Genomic DNA, 21488 nt, shown 5'->3' with positions numbered 1-21488 from the left:
GGTAAACTATTTAGCCTATGCTACTAAAACAAACACCAAAACTTAGCATGAACTGTTAAAAATGATTACCTTGGAAATCCAGAGTTCTCGCGAGAGCACAATTTAAATTTGCTCAGCGAGTTCACTCTGGTGTAGTAATAATGCTCATTAAATATGCCCCTCTATCTGAGCTGCACCAATCACATCGGGTTATCTGCTATAGGCGGGCCAGAGGCAAGATGACATTAGTCATTAGTAAACATTGCAAGATGGCTATGGATGAACACCAGTTGTTTGAAACGGCTTTGGGCGCTACAATTAAAGATTTAGAGTTGCCTTTTTCTCTAAAAAAGGAACATAAGACGGCGCTCGAAGTTTTTGCTGTTTGGCCGACCAGATACGCCAAAAGTATAATCTACCAGTTAGCTCCGCTCAAGTTCGAACCCGAAGACAGAAACGAGAGGCGGGGAACAGTGTAGACGTGATAAATGTGAAGTTGCAAATGAAAGAACGCCGTGGATCAGGAGGTGAGGTGAATTAACAGACTGCAATAGTCTGAACTTAAGTTGGACCCAACTTTTCAAATGTAATCAACATTTTAACATGACATTTTAATTATATTATGCTGAAATGAACGAAATTACTCAAAAAAAGATTCGTTCATTTTGCTGAACGAGATTCAAAGATCCGAGTCAGTAAAATGATCCGAACTTCCCACTACTACTCCACTGGTAGAAGCGTAAGGGGCCTAGTGATACGTCACCCCATGTATTATTGTGATTGGTCATAGTGTTAGGCAATTGCGTGCTTGGTGCCTCCACTCGAGCTGGCCGATTTTCATTAATCGACACCAGACCATTAATCTTTCAGATTTAGGTCTGGATTTCCGGGCTAAAAAATAATAGTATTTTTTCTCAATTGATGGAAAGCTGGCAGCCAACACGTTTTTTTATCTTGACCACCTTCTTCCATATGAATACATTTTCTGTTCTGATCTCAAAAGCAAACTACTGAGTAGGCACCAATTAGAGGCCACATTTTTATGATGTCATCATGTACACTTCTTACAAAGTATTTTACAGTATTTTAAAACTACAAAAATACAAAACACTCAAGTATTTTGATACAAAATATGAAGCCATTTTCATCAATCCTATCAAATACAAATGACAAAATACTATTTTATATTTGAAATACGTATTTGAAATTAATGTATCATAAATACTGCCCATCCCTGAGTTGACTAATATGGAACCAGGGGCCGGAGATCTGGACTGGAGTTATTTTTTTATTTTAAATTTTTTTTATAACACATTTATTGGTTTGTCAAGACTAAATAAGAATTTGAAATGTTACAAAAATACATACCTACTTCATTCTTGGCGCATTTTCTTTTTTTCTACTTCGGACAAAAAACTTAATTTGGATGCCATAGCCTTATGTCAATAAGCATGTCATTATCTGCCACACTGCATGATGTCCAAAACAGTTATTAAATAACTATAAATACGGTAATACATTTCTACATGACTCCGCTAAAGTTGAATCCATGTATTATAAAAATATGTTTAGATTATAGTGATATGCTACTTAAATAATCTTTGAGAGGTGGTTTGGGGGCCTTATATACGTTTAGTTTGCGAATAGGGAGGACTGGCACTGATTATAACAACTCAATCAGGTGTGTTAAGAAGCATTATTACAGTTTTACAAAATGTGGTTAACTATTCCTGTAATAAACCCTAAATGTAGCAATCAGGTAATGTTTCATGTTTGTTTATAGATATGCAAAGGGGTATGACCCTGACAACTGGATTTCTATTAACTCGGACACTGCTGAGATCAAACTCAACAAGTTACCAGATCGTGAGTCTCCATATGTGGTAAATGGGACCTACTATGCCAAGATCCTCTGCATTACAGATGGTTAGTAACAAAGAGTCAGTACATTATGTTGGGAACCTTTACATTAGCAGTCAAATATTTAGACATACCTACTTTTGACATACCTACTCTAAATCGACAATTTAGAGTACAGTCGCCACACTTTACACTCTGTTTAACTTCTCTCAACCAACTTCATGAAGTGTGTCCTGGCCTGGGTGATTTTTAAACACTAGTGAAATATATTAAAATAAGATTTAAGAAGGTTAATTGCAGCATGTTTTGTGTTTGTTATACATTTTAGAGCTGCCCTCTCAGACATCTACGGGGACTATAGCCTTGCAGGTGGAGGACCTGAATGATAACTGCCCCAAACTCCTTGATAATGTGCAGACTATCTGCAGTGATACCAGAGTAGTGAATGTCACAGCTGAAGATATTGATTCAAATCCCAACGGAGCTCCACTGAAGTTCAATTTGATACAAGAGAAGACAATGGGCAAATGGAACTTGCAGAGAATAAATGGTAATACCAAACAGAACTACCAACTAATCTCTGTTTTTCGATAATCAAACATATTCAGATATTTATGTAAATATCTCATGTAATTTATAGCAACATATAAAGTTGTTCACTTTTGAATCGAAAGTAAGCTCATAGTCAGGTCTGTTTCTCACCTCTTCAGATGTAAGTGTTTCATTGCTCACTAAAGATGACTTATGGACTGGCTTTTACCAAGTCACCATGGAGATCAGTGACATGCAAGGACTGGCCTGCCCCAATGAGCAAGTCCTCCATTTAGAAGTCTGTACCTGCTCTGAAGGCATGGTTTGTGGTGAAAAAATGGCAGCAGTAGGCCAACACACTACATCAGCCACTCTTGGAGCGAAAGGAATTGGTTTCCTGTTTCTAGGATTAATCTGCCTAATCTGTGAGCATGGTTTACTTTGCTATGGTCTACTACTGTAAATATAAAGTTTAGTTAACTGTAAAGTTGACAGGCTAAAATGGTCTGGATCAAATTATTTGTGGTAACATTGTAAAATAATGTTTGTGTTTCTATGTCTGTATTTTTAGTGATGCTTATGGTCTTAATAAAATGTGATTGTGGGACAGCTGCAAGAGATTTCATTGAAATGCCATTTGAAACCAAGGAACAAATTATCTCCTATTGCATTGAGGGAATAGGAGAAGACCAGGTAAAAAAATCTCTTCATGATCTCACACAGCTCATAATAATATTCTGAAGGAACAAGTGACAGTTATACATACAGTAATACAACAATACGTTTGTATTATGTGATAATTTCTTCTGTTTCTTTTCCAGAAATGTCTTCTGATGTGCCCCACGCAAAAAGTCAACAATGATAAAATAACAATATCCAAAGAACCTTCAGGAATGGTGAAAACCCCAATGGATGAAATTCATGTACAGAAATCAAACCAACTAGTCTCTAACAGTTCTAAAATGGTAGGAATGATGCAGGAGAGTGCATTTGGAGGCTTTTACTGTGATACTGACGAAGCAGATATGGAAAACTCTGCCAGTTGTCAAGAAGAGCATAATGTGTTGTCTGATGCAATCCTAAAAGATTACCTCACGCAAGTATGTTATTATTATTGTTATTATTATTAGTGTTGTATGGAGGCATTTTTAATACACAAAGGGATAGTTTACCAATTTTTTTTATTTTTATTTCACTCTCAAGTTGCTCCAAAATGTGTATGACTTTCTTTTTCGAACACAAAAGAAGTTATTCTTAAGAATGTTTAAACTGTTTCTGTCTGTATAATGAAAGTAAATGGATTCCAAAAAAAACACTGGATCCCACTGACTTTCATTCCACAGAAGAAAAAGATTTGGAACAACATGAAGATATATAAGATGATTTTCATTTTTGGGTGAACTATGCCTTTAACACCTCATTCAATTACATTTGAAATTTTATTTCATTCTTTTTCAGAAATGTATGTATATGGAAAAGTATGAATCTCCAGAAGAAGTATTGAAGAAGTATGATTATGAGGGTGAAGAATCTGTTCCCGGTTCTTTTGAAATCTGCAGCTACAAAGAGCCCAATGATGACCTGGAGTTCTTAAACAACCTGGGTTTAAAGTTCAACACCTTGGCTGAGGTTTGTAGATTTAGACAGACTCAATCTATGTCTCAGGCTGACCCAAATGTAAGTGTAAATACTGTAGAGACAACACCAACCACAACTGCATTTACTGCAGTATCACCCGACAATCACATGACCAACACTGTCCAACCCAGTCCTGTGGAGATAACTGTCATGTCACCACTTGTCCAAACTGCATTTACTGCAGTATCACCCAACAATCACATGACCAACACTGTCCAACCCAGTCCTGTGGAGATAACTGTCAAGTCACCACTTGTCCAAACTGCACCTAGTTATGAGATGTTCGTACCGGACCCTATATACTTCAGTTTCGGCCAGCCAATGCAAAGCAATGTTTTGTTGTCTGATGATGGTCTTGGGCAAGGTTTATACAAAACTAATGGCGTTCGAGAAGCTGACATACTTCTGACTCAAGGTAATGGCCATGCACTTGCACATTTAGGTAGTGGACAGCAGGGCATCATTGGTGGTTGTGTCTTGTACTCTCAAATTGGACCTCAAAATCCAGTCATGATAAATGAAAGTTTTGGTGAAGTTAATGGAAGTATGGTATTAGTTGGTGGTCTAGGTCCAAATTGTCCCATGAGCCCTCAACCACTTTACCAGGTGGGTTCTCAAGAGTTGAGTGGACCAGTACAATTGAACCAAAAAGTAATTGATGGCTCCTTTTCCGGTGCATATAACGATGTTTTAGTAGGAGGCTCTGGAACTCAAGTGAGCATGCCTCAAATTGCAAATGGTCAAGTAAACAGCCAACTATTATTAAGTCCTCCTTTCTTAAGTGCTCCGAACATTGTATCAGGAGAAGGTGTAGCGAGCAGACAATTGGTTAGTGGTCCTCCTATTGCAGAGGGTCATGTCAATGGAGGTAACTTATTGGTTGCAGGACCAGGCCAGTGTCCTGTGTCTATGAGTGCAGGTACTACAAGCCTAGTGAGCTTGCCTCACGTTTCTACTGGACAGGTAAATAACAGTCAGCTATTAGTAAGCGGTCCCTTCTGGAATGTTCAGAACATTGTATCAGGGGAAAGTGGATCGAGTAGACCATTGGCTAATGGTCCCTCTATTCTAGATGGTCCCATTCAGGGTCCACTTGCCATTAGCCCAGGAGAACTTAGTCCAATAGGATTGCCTCAGGTAGCAAACAGACAGTTATTCCGCTCTACAGTGCCCAGAGTTCTGACTTAAATTGTTATGACACGATCCACAAGATCCAACGGACATGTAACAAATGGGCACCTGAATGTTTAGGAGTGATCAATTCCCAATTTTAATATCATTCATTATCACGGCGGAATTGCTCACAGATAAACTATTTTAAGCATCAGATGATTTAGAAGTACTCAATATTAAAATGACAACACGTGGTTATGAGCATTTTTGAAAAATAAACATTTTTGCAGTGTGCTTTGAACATGTTTAAAGTGTTAATAAATAATGTTTTAAAACATGCTGCATTTTGCTTTACAAAGGGATAAGGTATTTTACAGAGTACATTTTAAAGGACAGGTTAGCACATTAGACATGATTACCAAGAAACTTGATTAATGTATTGTAAAACTTTTATTTTCATAAATTGAATAATCAAATTTTGAATAACTGGAATATTAATATTTATGTTGATTGATTTAAAATTGTTGATTATTATTAGTCACTAGTCAGTTCAGACAGTCACACACTCTGGGTTGTTCTTTTATTTTCATAAATTGAATAATCAAATTTTGAATAACTGGAATATTAATATTTATGTTGATTGATTTAAAATTGTTGATTATTATTAGTCACTAGTCAGTTCAGACAGTCACACACTCTGGGTTGTTCAAATGCTGGGTTGTTTCAACCCAATTTTGGGTCAAATATGGACAAACCAAAAGTTGGGTTAAAAATGTCATTTAAAAAATTAACTCAACGGCTGGGTTTTGTCCATATTTGACCCAAAATTGGGTTGAAACAACCCAGCATTTTTTTAGAGTGCATGATTCCATGATTTCATAGCCTAATTGCATTACTGTAAACAGTGGGGAGGAGTTAAAGTTATGTCCTGGAAATCATAGTATTCCACAGATACTATTGTATTTTAAAATATTGTTTCTCTTGGGATTTGTGTTGGTGAAACGACAGTGGTTTAATAGATTGTGATAATAAACAGTGAAGTTAATTTTTTTACAAGATGGCCATTCATTGTTTTTAAACACAATGTTGCCTTGAGCATGTTCTTATGTATCTTATTTTTAAGTAACTTGAAAAAAATGCCCTTAATGAATTCCAATCATTACCGCATGTTTACTGTACATTATAATTATTCAAGTTTATTGGTATAGCGCTTTTCACAATGCATATTGTTTCCTATTATGTCTGTTTTGCATTGGATATGCATTTGGAAGTTGTTACCTCTATTGTTACTACTGCACCAATATAATAGCAATAAATAAATATATTTATACATATATGGCTAGAGTTATATTTTGTGATTCACACCATCTAGAGGCATGAAACTGTATTGATGTTTTTACTGGTCGGGTGTTTCCTTTTTGTTGATATTTTGCTTGGGGCAGACTGCATTTTGGTAAAAGGTGTAGCACATGAACTTGTAGTGCAGGTCAATTATCAAAGTTCTTTGAAGTCTGTTTAGTGGAACCGAAACTATTTAGACTCTTAAGCTACATTCACAAGTTCCTTTGCCCATATAATCTTTAAGCTAATAAGGTTCAGCGTATTTGGCTTGTTGTCCACAGTGGAGGGGCTTGAGGAAGCAGCTTCAACTAGAGCTTAGGGACTACTAATGGTTGGATGATGAGTACGGCAGCAAGATGCCTAAATTATGTTGGTGGAGTTGGGGAGGTGGAGGGGATGCCAAAACAGCTGATGCCAGAACGGCTGCTTATATGCTCCGGCAGTTAATCGAAAGATTCGATGGGTTCAATCCTCCTGAAATTACGTTGTGAACTTTACTATTAAAATATCAAAACAAGTGCAATTTGCTTTAAAGAAATAGAGCGCAAGCCATTTTCAAGGAAAACATTTCACAAAAAGTGGTTTGTCAGATTTCAAATGATAAAACAATGCTCAATACTAAAGTATTGTGACACTTTGTGTGTTTTTTTTTTTTTTTTTTTTTTACATTTGTAAATGTTTGTAGTTAATGTGAAGAACTACACTTGTGGTTACTCTGCTATGTAAACTTGAGAACTGACTTCATCCAGCCACTAAAAATCACCTTGCTTAAAAGTAATAGAAAAATGACTCAAAAAAGTTAGAAACATTTGGTTTGATATCTTGAAATGAAATAAATTTTTTGGGAGATCATGTTTCACAACCTCATATTCAGCACTGTAACTCATAGTCACTGTATCTTTTTTCAGTTTAAGTCTGTTGTAGCTTCTTTCATACGCAATGTGAATAAACCTGAAGGGTGGAGGATGTAGGGGGCACCTCAAACATCAGAAAACTCTCACGCTTGGGTGTGTTCAAGAGAAAGTTCTGAGTCAGATGCCCCACCCAAAAAGTGATCAGTAACCCTCTCCTCAAATCCTGTACACAAGCAAAGATCTGAGGATCTTCAGCCCAGGACTGAAAGAGAAGAAGGACTGGAGAAGATACGAGAGAAACAAGGACTGACCGCTTTCGTCTGATCTAAAGCTGTCATGTCTCCCATTTGGCTTGGACGAGTATGTTTGGTCCTGCTGCTATGCAGGATTGTGGTGAGTGACACTGAACCAACAGGTGTTTTAGTATCATATACATTAAATATACATTGAATCATATACATTTTTTTTACCCATATTTAAACAAATGTAATTATTACAGATAATTTACTTTTGTTGTTAACATACGTGTATAGTATGTTAACACTAGAAGTACATTATACATTTACGCATTTGGCAGATGATTTTATCCAAAGTGAATTACATTGCATTTCAAGATACACATTTACATTCTTATCAGTTCTTGTTGTTGATTATCTGTAATGCACACACTGCTCTTGATCATTCTAACTTTTAAAATGTTTTTTTTCACCAAAAAAAAAAAATATATATATTTTTTTTTTCTTCAAAGCTTTTGTATGAGATTATACCTTGTTAAATTGATAGATTTTGTCTGATCAAATCTTAAAAGACAAGTCATATAGTTATATATTCATTTATATATAAAGTAGCAACTACATCATCATAGGAAAAAAAAAAAAAATCATAATAGTCACTAATTGTTGTGACCTATTGTCATCTTAACCACTGGCAGGGAGAGGTAACTATCGGTTAATATTTAAAAAATGCCTTTGGGGAGCATAGTCTCAAGTTTAAACTTGCACTCTTTGCTACAGAGAGGCATTGCTATCACCTCAGCAAGTATGTGTACTAGTTCAGTTTACTGTAAAGAGGACAGATTTACAGTACATATGCGTGTGTGTTTATATATATATGGCCAGTAATAAATAATTCACAAAAGCATTTACAAGCATGGAGAGAAAGATAAATGCTTTCCGATCTCACAGCAATTCGTACGAATTTTACGAGGTGGCTAATTCCTACCAATTCATACGACCTCACTCGTACGAATTTGTACGTTTTTTGGTAAATCGTACATAATTTACGATTTGCCAAAATCGTATGAATTCATACGAATGACCTACCCCTGACCCCGCCCCTAAACCTACCCATCACGTGGGTTTAGACAAATCGTACAAATTCGTACGAGTGAGGTCGTACAAATTCGTACGAATTAGCCACCTTTTAATCAGTCGTACAAATTCGTAATTGGTCGTGAGATAGCGTTGGAATGCAAACTAGTGATCCAATAGTCCATAATACATTGCGTTCACACACTTAAAAATAGAATTTGGATCTATTTTTATTAATATTAGTTGTCAACCATAAACATTTGAAATAGATCAAATTGATACGACTTTATAAAATGTGTAAAGAAAAAATCCCAAAAGATCTTCACTTGAATAGTGGGATTAGAGGTAGTTATTTTTTATACTTAATGACCTGACAATTTTAGACTAGTGCAGATAAATACTACATATTTCATATATGTAAAAATAAATAATACTGAATGTATGGTACACAAAGTAATGTCAATCTATTGGATGTGTGCTTAATGTCGTACATTCTGAAAAAGATCTACTTTTTTAGGCATCAAGAGCCAACAGCAGATCTAATCGAAGGAAACGAGAGTGGATTCTTCCACCAACAAGACTGTATGAGAATGTTGACTACAGAAAACTGGAGTGTGTGGCAAAAGTAAGCATTTTACATGTTCTTTTTTTTCTGTATACACAACCCAAAGACATATTTTGCATATGCTTGCTGGGTGGAGTTTTTTCTTGTTTGTGCTGAAGAACTTGAGATCTGGATCTACTGGTTCTTAAAGCTTTCAAGCCATTTCAAGCTGCCCTACATACCACTCAAAATATATTTCCTCCTGAGTCACAGCAAAACAAAAGATGAAAGCATTTTAAAACATTTATTTTAGTTATATAGTTTATATATTTGCATACACTTGAATTAAAAGTGCATTCATACAGGGCCGTCGGCCCGTCGCCAGAACATACACGATAAACCCCTGGTTTCACAGAACTCCATTCTTGTTTATGTTGTTGGTCGTAGTTGGTAAGGCGTTTTGCCTGATAAAAACTGTTGCATGTCACCAACAAAATTAGATTTTGGGATTGTATACATTATGCAATGTGCAGCAGCACAAAGAAATCACATATGACACAAACCTACAGTACTGTTTACTCTATGACTTTTAGCTTTTTGTTTATATCTACATTATGCTACAAACAAATGTAATATTGTAATTTTAATAAACAACAATTTATTTATTTATTAGTAATAATTATTGAGGTACCTATGTGGTTTAGGCACTAAATGTTTTTAATAGTTATAAATATAATTCAGTTCTGTTGTTGGTAATTAATGCATTAAATATAAATTGTCTGTTAAAAGATAATCATTTAAAAAATAACCATTGGAGAGATTATTATGTGTGTGAGAGCTACTGAATTGTTACAGTATCATTGCTTAAAGCTTGATGGTCAAACAATGTATTTAATATACATAGTATATTAGATATATAGATAGATGTATTTAAGATTTTAGATGTATTTTAGATGTATTTAAGTATTTAAGTTCTCTTTAGTAAATTTGTTGCATGCTACAAACCAAATGTCCTCTCTTTATCAATGGAACTGAATGTATATCTGCAGACCTTATCTCCACAGTATTACTACCAAAAAGTCAAGGAGGTAGTGACATACACCAGAATGTAGTGGCCTGGTAACACATATGCTATGTCCTATGGAGACAGAAATGAATGAGAAGATGTTAAAGCAAAAGTAGTTAGGCCTATATTACTTTGCATGTTGCCTTAAAGTCGGCATAAAATGGAATTGCAGTAGTCTTTTCCTCCCTGTCGTATATCCGAGTAAAGCTTCTCGTACAAGAAAACATTTTAGGAAAGAAAAATGACTTCTTTTGTCAATGATTTTGTCAATCGGGAATTGATTGGATGGTTGTGGTTTGCTATTGCTGTGATCTCCTGTGAGTAGGTTTGTTCGTCTTGAAGTGAAGTGGTGCTGCGCCAAATCAACTGCAGGCAAGCCTGCAACCTTAGCCGGAAAAAAACGCAATGCTAGCTAACACAGAGGTATGCAGGGAAGATGACAGAAGGCCGTTTTTTAATGGATGTCAATGGAGTGGAGGCTTCCCTACGCTGAATAAATCGCTTTTGTGCGGAATGAATCGACAGCTCATCGGCTAACCTTTACATGTTTGCTCTTAAACATTAGTTTTGGATTGATCTATTTTTAGAGTTTACACCGGGAAAAAATACTTTTTTTATAAGATAAGTCACGGACAATTGCACGACAGGTATGATTCAGTTTACGACACTTCTCGTTAATTCCTATGCTATCCGCAAACAGTGACTGACTGTCAAACAACTACGAAATTCGAAAGTAAAGGCTGTAAAGTGATTAGTTATCAACCCAGAGAGCAACATAGTGTCGGCCCAGATCCGGCCTACATCTGGTATGCGTGGAATCCACGCCAGATGTGTCCCGGATCTGGGCCGACACTAATTTGCTGTATGGGCAAGGCACACGTTATCCAAGTTTGCAGTTCGATTTCTCCAACGGTAGAGCCAAGGATCCTCGTATCTTCCAATAATAAGACCATCTATGGCTGCGCAGACCGATCGATGAATGACATCAAACTACCATGAGAACTGTTAGAGAGCAGACAGATTCGTATGCTTTCGAATCACTCTTGCAGTACTTTGATGTCATACATTGATCGGTCTGCGCAGCGCCACTTCAAGTCGAACACACTGGGGCTGCTTTTAAGTCCAATTTTTTATGCCCTTCCCTCGCTAACTCCCCTCGTCTCGTTCATATGGATGCATGTCATTGCCCACATTGCACGAGTGCCCACTACTAGTGTAATCCGTAATCCTTGCAATGTGTTTAAATGGAACACACTAAGGCCTTGATCAATTGGAATCCGATATGAAGCTGATGTATTATTTTATAGGGGTTTTCTTTTCTGCATAGGCCTGCATGTATGCTTGGGCTGTTTTTATATAAACAAGTATTACATTTGTATATATTTATATTAAATGTTAAAAACCAACAAACAAAAATGATAACAATACAATAAACTATAACTGTGTACAAAACAGTCAGCTTAAGGTAACTACTATTAAATGCGTTAAATTAAGCGTGATCCGCTGTGATGTCACAATCATGTTGCATTACGGTCTATAGATCTGCCTGAACTGTACATATTCAGTAGACCTGCTCCCTCAATCAAAATCGATTGGATGAGGATCTGTCTAAATAAACTTCGCTCGTCCACTTGACGAAGTTAAAAGCACTTCAAAATGGCGGTGGGGATTCCCTCAAGGGGTAGTTCTTCGGGAAGTTTGCCAGTGCATGTCTAAAGCCCTATTCGAACGGCATTAGTTTCACAAGGGAAGATGGAGTAATGGAATTTTACCACAGGACGTCTGTAATATTAATGGCCAATTCGCACAGGAGAAGATATCTTAGTAAAACTAGCAGAAGAGGGGTAACTTGATTTATGCACTGCCATCACCCTCTCTTCATGTGCGTATTACGCTGCTTGCATCATGTGTGCAAACACATATAACCTATATTTATATATATAAAACAGTTAGGTCCGTTCGAACAATGTTTTAATTAAATTCAGATTGGATTATGTTGGTCATAGGCACTTAACGCAAAAAGAAGTTTCTTGCCTCTAATAGCCTGTAGGCTAAGTGCTTTCGACCTTCTCTTTGATCTGAATGGCATGTGGAAAACACTTGAGTTTTGCCACAGATTTGTCCCACCGGCAGTCCCAACTTAATGCTTTTTCAAGCGCCTCCATACTAGAAAAAAAAAAAACCTTTTAAACAGGAAATGACAGAATATTTACGTACATATTTACAGCGGGTCTTTTCACACAGGATTAGTATTACATGAGGTCATTTTCACGGACCTTTTTACAGAAGGTAAAAGTCGGTGTATCTTTACTGACATTGTCAGTAATGATAACTGAGATGGCACATTCGGACGGGACTAAAATCACTGAGAAGCTCTGGTAATAATTACTTTACCCCACCTCTCCACGTTAAATTAGTCCCGTCCGAATTGGGCAAAAAATTGGAGCTAAACGCACCCCTAGTTTTAGGTTGTCTTGTCCTCACGCCATTAAACCCGTCATCAGAGAAGAAAAGAGATGAGCTGCAAGAGGGAGGGGAAGTTATTTTGATTAAAGGTTATGAGGGCACATTAATAATAATAAAAAAAGATAATTTGTAATTAATATACAGGAATATTGTCAATTTTGATTAAGTCCAGTCAGTTTTGCTAATGTGACCATTTTTACAGTCACACATTTTAATACTCAATATACGATCTTGATCTTCTTCTTTTTAGATCCGGTCTGATAAAGATATTAACTGGAAGATGGTGGAATATGGACTAACAGGTCATGGTGCTAACAAGGCACCATATCATCTGTTTGTAATCAATCCTGAGAATGGCTTTGTTAGGGTCACCGGCCTGCTGGACAGAGAGGAAACATCCTTATACAACGTGAGTTGTGCTTTACCAGTTACCAAGTTTCGGTAATTAATTTCATGAAATGATAATTGACATAATGACTGCAATATGAGTCCTTAAAAAAAAAAAAAATCGTATTTTTCTCTTATATAGCTGACTGGCATTGCAAGATTTCGTAACGGATCAATAGCTGAAGAAAACATTGAGCTGAAGATAAAAGTTGAGGATCAGAATGATAACACACCCATATTTAAATTACAAAGTGGATCTGTGAAGGAAAGCAGCGAGATTGGTGGGTTGTGTTAATTTTTTTACCACATCATTCTTTCTGTTTTCCCAATCAACTGTAGAAGTTTCCCAACTTTCTTAACTACACACAGCTTTCTCAGTTCTACAGGCTTAAAGGTTGTAAATTAAAAACACAATATTTTATTCAGTTAGCCTAAAAGCACACTTTTTGATGATGTTTATAGGTTACTGCTTCTATAATAACTGTTTTAAGCGATTCTCGTTGTGTTTTAACATTATCATACACCCCCCTAAATACTTAACATAAATTACACTTTTTTGTCAATGTTCTAACAGGAACGCATATCATGCAGATAACAGCTACTGATGCGGACGAGCCAGGCACTCTCAATTCCAAGATAGCATACAGTATAATAAATCAAACACCAGCGGAATCCAAAAATATGTTCTCCATTGATAAAGCAACCGGGAAAGTCTATGTGAAGGAGACAACCCTGGATCGAGAGGTAACTGATGTGGAAACTGCCACTGCATAACATTGAAACTGCATGATCATTTAAATTCAGGTTTTTTGCCAATTCTCTTTTACAGAGACACGACACATATACTTTAATAGTTCAGGGAGTTGATATGAATGGAGCTCCATCTGGCAACACAGGAACAGGCACTGTGCAAATTCATATTTTGGACATAAACGACAATGTTCCCACTCTTGAGAAAGAAAATGTAAGATCTTAAAATATCCTTGCCTGCCCTGCAAGCTGTTAAAGACAGGATTCAATGGCACATAAATGTTTTTTTTTTTTTTGTGCTATAGTATCAGTCAGTGTTTTTCCTCTGTTAGTATTCAGGCAGTGTTGATGAGGGTGTGACTGATGTGGTTGTCATGAGAATTAAAGCCCTGGACAAAGATCTGGAATTCACTGATAACTGGCTGGCAGTGTTTGATATTCATAAAGGAAATGAAGATGATCTCTTCACCATTGAAACAGACCCTAAAACGAATGAGGGAATTCTAAAACTTGTCAAGGTAAATAATTTTTCTTTACTTTTCATATTATATGATTTGTTGAGTGTCAGGGTGGTACAACTGTCCTGATATCATAATGAAGAAAAAAACTTTAAAAAAGTTACCATCACATATCTAAGGAAAATATGTTGATACATTTTCTTGATGGTTATACCATGTAATTTTCAGAGTTTTTCAAGTTTCAAGTTTCAAGTTTTTTAAGAACTTGGCACATGCATTTTGAACTAGATTTGAAAAAGATTGTTATTTTTCCTGTATGTCATCAGCGTTGAGACGTATCATATTCAAATCGTTTTTTTCTTTTCCATGTCTACGTTTGAAGCCTGTTGATTTTGAAAAGATCAGAGCATTGGACCTCAGCTTGGTTATATCAAATGTTGCTCCTTTTATAAGCGGAAGTGCTTTAGAGCTGGACGTTAATCTGGACAGGGATGGAGTAGGGCCTGGAGCGGGCATGGGAGCAGGAGCAGGTGCAGGGGCCGGAATGGGAACAGGATTGGGAGTGGGGTTAGGAATAGGAGTAGGTGCTGGACTGGATACAGGACTGGATGCAGGAGTGGATTTGGGTGCTGGGTTGGATGTAGATGCTGGACTGGATGCTGGATTGGGTCTGGGTGCTGGAGTGGACGTCGGAGTGGATACAGGTGGTAATACTGGACTTAAACCTGATGGTAAGCCTGTGTCTAAACCAGGAACAAAACCTGGCACTAAACCTTCTGGCAAACCTGGATCTGAGCCTGATAAAAAACCAGCAGGGAAAGGTTACCCAATTAAAATCAGTGTAAACAACCTACCTGATGGCCCTAGCTTCTCACCTTCTTTAAAAGACTTCCCAGTGTCGGAAGATTCAGATAAAGAAGATCTCCCAATAGTGCTGGGCACCTTCGCTGCTTTGGATGGTGATACTGGAGAACCAGCTGAAAATGTGAGGTGAGCTTTGATAACAAGTTCACAAAGTAATGAATTGTATTATAAATTCTACAGTTAGTTGTTATATTAATATTAATGCTTTTATTATACTTTTTAATATTGAATTATAGTCATTGATTAGATTTGTAAATAATTATATTATCGATTTCTATCATTGTTATTATTGATGCATATTATCAAATGCAGTATCGTTTTTTATATGGGGGCCTAATAATCTTTGATCCACTATGTTCATGTAATTGTTTCGATCATTAATTGAATACCCAGGTATGCTAAAGGTCATGATCCCGATAACTGGTTAACCATTGATGAGAAAACTGCTGAGATTAAACTGGCCAAGGTTCCTGATCGAGAATCAAAGTTTTTGGTAAATGGAACCTACTTTGCAAAGATTATCTGCATGACTCAAGGCAAGTATCTTTTTTCATAGGTTATTTTCATAGGTAATTTTTTCAAAGAGTGAAGCCCAATTTATACTTCTGTGTCGAACTCCCGCCATAGCTACGTCGTAGGCTGTGTGAAGCGTGCGTACCATTCGGCGTACCCTGACGTGCACCTCTCCAAAAATGTAACAACGCATCAATTCTACGCAGACACAAGCGCTGTGATTGGTCTGCTAGAACCCTTTCTACCGGTTTCACATGCTCCCTATTCATGTGTAATTGTGCGTCAACGCGGATAACGGCGCAGAAGTATAAATGAAAACCTGTTGTCTACAGCGTAGAGGCTCCGGCGTAGGTCAGTCACAGAAGTATAAATCAGCCTTTAGGGTTAGGGTTAGCCTACTAAAGTCGAAAAAAAAAATACTGAAATGATTTTGACCTCCAACCTTGTCAGAAAGCCAAGTATTTATGTTCAAAAAAGCAGAGAACCTGTTAAACTACTTTCGAAAGAATGTCAGAAAGTGTTCGGACTGCAAGTCCAGAATGGGTGGTTTTGTAATAGCGAATGCTTTAAAATGGGTGTTTTTCTTTCAACCTTTGTAGATGTGCCATCTAAGACAGCTACTGGGACAATAGCATTAAAGGTGGAGGACTCAAATGACCACTGCCCCAAACTGACCAGCACCTATCATCAAACTTGCGATAATAATAAAGTGATATATGTCACAGCTTTCGATGAGGATGCTGATCCAAACGGTGCACCTTACCAGTTTGTTCTGATAGAAGAGGAGAGTGTGGGAAAATGGGAGATGGTGCCTATAAACGGTAAAGACAAAGCAGGTTTAGTTACTTAAAACAAACTAGACTAGACAAACTCGAATGCAGTTTAAAGGAGTTACCAGACTGTAATTATCTCTTATTTGTAGGAACAACTGTGAGCTTTCATGCACAGGAGGCTTTGTGGAGAGGCATCTATGGGCTGACAGTAAAGATCTCTGATGCTCAGGGTCTGTCCTGTCCAGACAGCCAAAAGTTTGAGGTAGAAGTGTGCACCTGTGAGAAAACGGGCTCATGTGGGCCAAGGCTAGCCACACAACGTGGCCTCCAATTGAAAATAGGAGCACCAGCCATTGGCTGGTTCCTCAGTGGCGCAGCTTTGCTCCTGTGTGAGTTATCCGTGGAGTGTGCACAACACAGCACAGTACATCTTGTCATCCTTATAGAGATTATAATACAAATTCTGTGTTGCTTGCATTTTCAGTGGTACCTTTCTTCCTGATCTTCTGTCAGTGTGGGACCGTGAGCAAGTTCACAGATTTGCCCTTTGACCCTAAAGAATATCTTATTCCATATCACACTGAAGGCAATGGGGAGAAGAAGGTAAGAAAAAGCAATTAACTCAGATGCAAATGTAAAATTAGAACTTGAGTTTATATCATTAAACACAGTTTAATGAACACAAATTAATTGATTAACTCCCCTGTTGACAAAAAAACAACTGTTCCAGGATGTCAAGTTTCCCAACACTGTACGCAAATTGGACTTTCCACCTAAAATTCCCAACCATGAAATAAAAAATTGGTTTGCAGAAACTGAACCCAGGTTTTGGTGGCAAGACAACAGTTCAAATGCCAACCGGCGCAAACATGCTCTCTATTCTGCATCATTCGTACATGAAAAACAGAATATTTATCAGGATATGGCAGTGGGAGATGAATTCCTGAATGATTACTTCTCTCAGGTATGAGGTTGTATCTGTTTGTAGCATCTTGTAATAACAATTGTGATCATGATTTCGCTGAATGCGTTTGTATGACTATTCTGTGGAAAAAAAGTTAATTTTTTAAAGAATACCGTAGCAAATTTTTGTGCCATAATGAAAGTGAAAGAGTACTAGGGCTGTCAAGCATCAAGATGGCAAATCATACACCATATAAGTATCATAAAAGGGTCCATGACTATATTCCATGTCTTATTATTCACTTAGCATCTTGACATCCGTCTTATCTCTTCTTGGCATGTTTATGAATGAAGTAGGAATGTCCGTGTAACGGAATTTGTTGATAAGGGAAGGAGGCAGGAACTGGTGAACGTTCAAACACGAAACTTTCATCACAAAATAAACAAACACAAAACGAAAGTAAAGCAATAGTCCAGCTCTGGTCCTCTCTCGTCGCTCCTCCCTTTATGCTTCTGTGCTGCGTATTGTTTTAACTGCAAAAATGTGTTCTGTGTGAACAGTCCCAAATGAAATGAAGTGTGCTGCAAAGCATTACCTTCATGTTTAGATCTGGGGTTTAGATTAGATTCAGTAAGTAAACATCTTAATTCTAACCATTTTGTGCGCATTGTGTGTCTTTCATCATAAAAAAGTGTGCAAGTTAGGACTATCAGTACCAGAGGCGCCTCTTCCTGTATGTAAAGTACACACACTGCATCACTCTGACATCACCAGCATTTCAATGGCATGTGTCTGTCAGTAATCATCTACTGTATGTCAAGAATTCTTTTTTGAAAACTGTGGGTGACTTTCCCCTTGCCACGGTTATCGTTCCCGCAATTCTATGAGAATGTAATAACTGGTGACAGTCTCTCATTTAATGATGCAGTCCATCTACTAGTCTGTTTGATTGTCATAGTAGTGGGTGTTGCGCTGGCTGAGAGATTTAGCGTTTTTAGGTTTATAGGAGTGAAATGCAGTAGGCTGAATGAATGCAATTCACACAGAATGCTTTTTTGCTTATAAAAACACAATATGCAGTACAGTGGAGTGGAATGAAAAATGTGCAGGGTCATTTTTAAAAGTTTTACAACTTTGACGCAACACAAATGGTCAAAGACTTCAGTCAAAGTCCATTTCAGGCAAGTCATTTCAAACTCGAGAACGGTGCCGATAATCAATCGCGCCACTTGCCTCACCCCGTTCTTACCCCGGATTTCCACCAACTGCGGAACGGCTGCGGATCGGCTCCGCTACGTGTCGGCTCTGTCGTCCTGCAATACTTACCAAGTCCGGATGTGTTGCGGAATGGCTACGGCCATGACTGACAGCTGAAGTCACGAGGACCCACGAGATTCACGTATGATCGCGCGATATAACCTGCCCCGCACAATCTGCCCTGTGCTGAATTGCTATGGAACGGCTGCGGCATTCGACAAAAATAGAAGCTCTGCGTATCTCCTCCGGAGGGCTGCGGATCACCGGAGCTGGGACGGAGTCAGAACGCAGACGTTCCGCAGTTGGTGGAAATTGGGGGTTACGGTCCTGCTTGCCACAGTCTGTTTCATGGCCGAATCATACTTTTGAGTAAACCCTTTTCAATTGATCAGTTGATCCAATTGACCAAGCAAGTCGGAATGATTCATTCTTACTTGGTTTTAAGTCAACTCACTGAATCAGTGATTTCATGACAGCATTTGGCTCGGAAGGTTATTTCTATTCATCACACAAATCTGTCGCGTGACTTGGAAGATAAGTTATTTTGACCATTTTTGCAACAATTGTATAGTGCTTTTGCAATCTTTTTGCAGTTTGACAGCCCCAGCCTTATTTACTTATTTATTATATTGAAAAGAGTGGCCAAGATATTCCTCAAATATTACATTTTTGTGTTTGGAATGACATAAGGGTAGATAAATGATGGCAGAATTTTCTTTTCTTTTCTTTTTTTGCAGAAAGCAAACTGTGCTGCAACGAACCCTCCCCTGATAGACGGTCTTCTGGAGTACGAGTACGAGGGTCAAGGCACCCCTGCTGGCTCTGTTGGATGTTGCAGCCTCCTTGAGTCTGACGATGACCTGGAGTTCCTTAACAATCTGGGGTCAAAGTTCCTTACATTAGCGGACATATGCCATCCTCCAAAGCCTTGCTTACCCCCTCCCAAAACTGAGCAAGTAGTCAAATCGGATGAAACCAGCAACAAAAGCGAGAGCTCTGTCAGCACCATCCAGGATTCCAAAAAAACTCAAGAAATTTCCATTACCAAAGTTGAGAAGGTTGATGAATCAGCCATGCTTCCAAGTGCCAAAGCAAGCCAGACACTATTCGTGCAACAGCAGCCTGTATTCTACCTGGTGGAGCAGCAAATGCCAAACACAGTTTTTATTGAGAGTCCCACTCAGGGTTTGTATGTAATAGATGGCAACCCTGGGATGGAAGGTTTGAAACTCCAAGGCGGAAACGTTTCACAGGCGACTCTGAGCCGAGGACAGCAGGCAATGTATTTGATAAATGGAACCGCTGTAGCTGCTCATCAGCCGATTCAGTTGCAAACGGAAGTACAGGAACATGAGGCAGTGCTGGGATTTAGCCCCGTCTCATCTCCCATCGGAGCGCCTGGAGGTGTACTGCTAACGCAGACCCTTTTTCATGAGAAAGTAGTGCAAAGGGAAACCGGGAGACCACCATTGTTGCTTGCTGATGTTCCAGCACTGGCCAAAAAAAAAGAGAGAAGAAAACACCATCTGAGCAGCTAGGTACTAAAGTAGTGGAGGCCAAACTAAAAGATACTGCGTCATCTAAATAGATATAAGGGACATCCAATAAGACAAGCATCTATGACAGAGTCTGAAATTAAGCCCCATTCGAGAAAATATCAGGTATAGTGCTATAAATATTTTGCCAGATTTCACAAAGATAGATAGATAGATAGATAGATAGATAGATAGATAGATAGATAGATAGATAGATAGATAGATAGATAGATAGATAGATAGATAGATAGATAGATAGACAGACAGATAGATAGATAGAATGTCAGAAGAATTGCAAAACATCCAGAGCGTGACTCCAAAGCAATGGAATTTTATAATTGAATTTAATTTAATAAAATATTAGATCAGTTAGATCAAATGATATTTAAACCTTGAGGCAAAATGCTGCTTCTTACTCAGAGAAAATGTAAAGACAGAGTCATGCATGTAAAAGAAAAACAAGCTTGAGAAGCACAACTTGAAAATCCAGCCGCTTTGTCTTCAGCTGAAACTATTTTGTCAAAAAGATTTCCTCACTGAAAGATCATTTATTGCACTGTTGAGTCCGTCAGAGAGAAGGGTGTGACTATGCAGAGACCATCTGGACATTTGGCCCTGAGGTTCATCGGCATTCCCATTGACAGACGTGCATGTGGCCAGATGTTCTGACAGCTGATGGAGGAATAATTTTTAGGGACAGTGAACAGTAAAGAACACTATGTTTGTGAGCTAAGTGTTACAGATGGAGATGGCCTGTGGGAAGAAACTGTAAAATAAGCATATAGCCTAGGAAAAATAAGAAATCCTCAACAAAATTTTAACACGTTCTCAATCAGGATGTGAGGGTTTAAAAGTTGACTTTTCCAGATAACAAAAATATGTTCTAAGAATGTTTTGCTAACATTTTTCATTAAAGGGTTAGTTCACCCAAAAATGAAAATAATGTCATTAATGACTCACCCTCATGTCGTTCTAAGCCCGTAAGACCTCCGTTCATCTTCGGAACACAGTTTAAGATATTTTAGATTTAGTCCGAGAGCTTTCTGTCCCTCCATTGAAACTGTATATACAGTCTACTGGCCATGTCCATAAAGGTAATAAAAAGATCATCAAAGTAGTCCATGTGACATCAGTGGGTTAGTTAGAATTTTTTTGAAGCATCGAAAATACTTTTTGGTCCAAAAATAACACAAAATAAGACTTTATTCAGCATTAAATTCTCTCCCGGGTCTGTTGTGATCTGCGTTCACGACTCCGCAGTGACGCTGCTGACGGAAGACGCTGATGACGTGTTATCTGGTGCGCCCGAGCTTCGTTTACAGTCTGAGGGAGACGCACGCTATAT

The 21488-nt window shown here is 37.9% G+C and overlaps 2 protein-coding genes across 2 annotated transcripts in view; both read left to right on the top strand.

The window, feature by feature from the left end:
- dsg2.2 (desmoglein 2, tandem duplicate 2) overlaps positions 1-6448 on the top strand; it is a 33923-nt gene extending 27475 nt beyond the window's left edge. The window contains exons 24-29 of the mRNA XM_079639497.1: positions 1763-1905; positions 2168-2389; positions 2550-2795; positions 2942-3063; positions 3192-3470; positions 3829-6448. Coding sequence (XP_079495623.1) covers positions 1763-1905; positions 2168-2389; positions 2550-2795; positions 2942-3063; positions 3192-3470; positions 3829-5196 — 2380 coding nt within the window. The 3' untranslated portion in view covers positions 5197-6448. The remainder of the gene's footprint in view (positions 1-1762; positions 1906-2167; positions 2390-2549; positions 2796-2941; positions 3064-3191; positions 3471-3828) is intronic.
- A 1057-nt stretch (positions 6449-7505) lies between these two features.
- LOC306983831 (desmoglein-2.1) lies at positions 7506-21051 on the top strand. The gene is made up of 14 exons (XM_079584569.1): positions 7506-7709; positions 9144-9251; positions 12953-13111; positions 13232-13370; positions 13664-13833; positions 13919-14053; positions 14172-14357; positions 14680-15287; positions 15555-15697; positions 16274-16495; positions 16597-16836; positions 16932-17050; positions 17178-17411; positions 19346-21051. The coding sequence occupies exons 1-14, from the start codon at positions 7653-7655 to the stop codon at positions 20144-20146; spliced, it is 3321 nt and encodes a 1106-aa protein (XP_079440695.1). The 5' UTR covers positions 7506-7652; the 3' UTR covers positions 20147-21051.
- Positions 21052-21488: the final 437 nt, after the last annotated feature.

This window comes from Phoxinus phoxinus (assembly GCF_949152265.1).
Source record: "Phoxinus phoxinus genome assembly, chromosome: 16".
NCBI lineage: Eukaryota > Metazoa > Chordata > Actinopteri > Cypriniformes > Leuciscidae > Phoxinus > Phoxinus phoxinus.
This window is presented reverse-complemented; position numbering and strand designations above follow the sequence as displayed.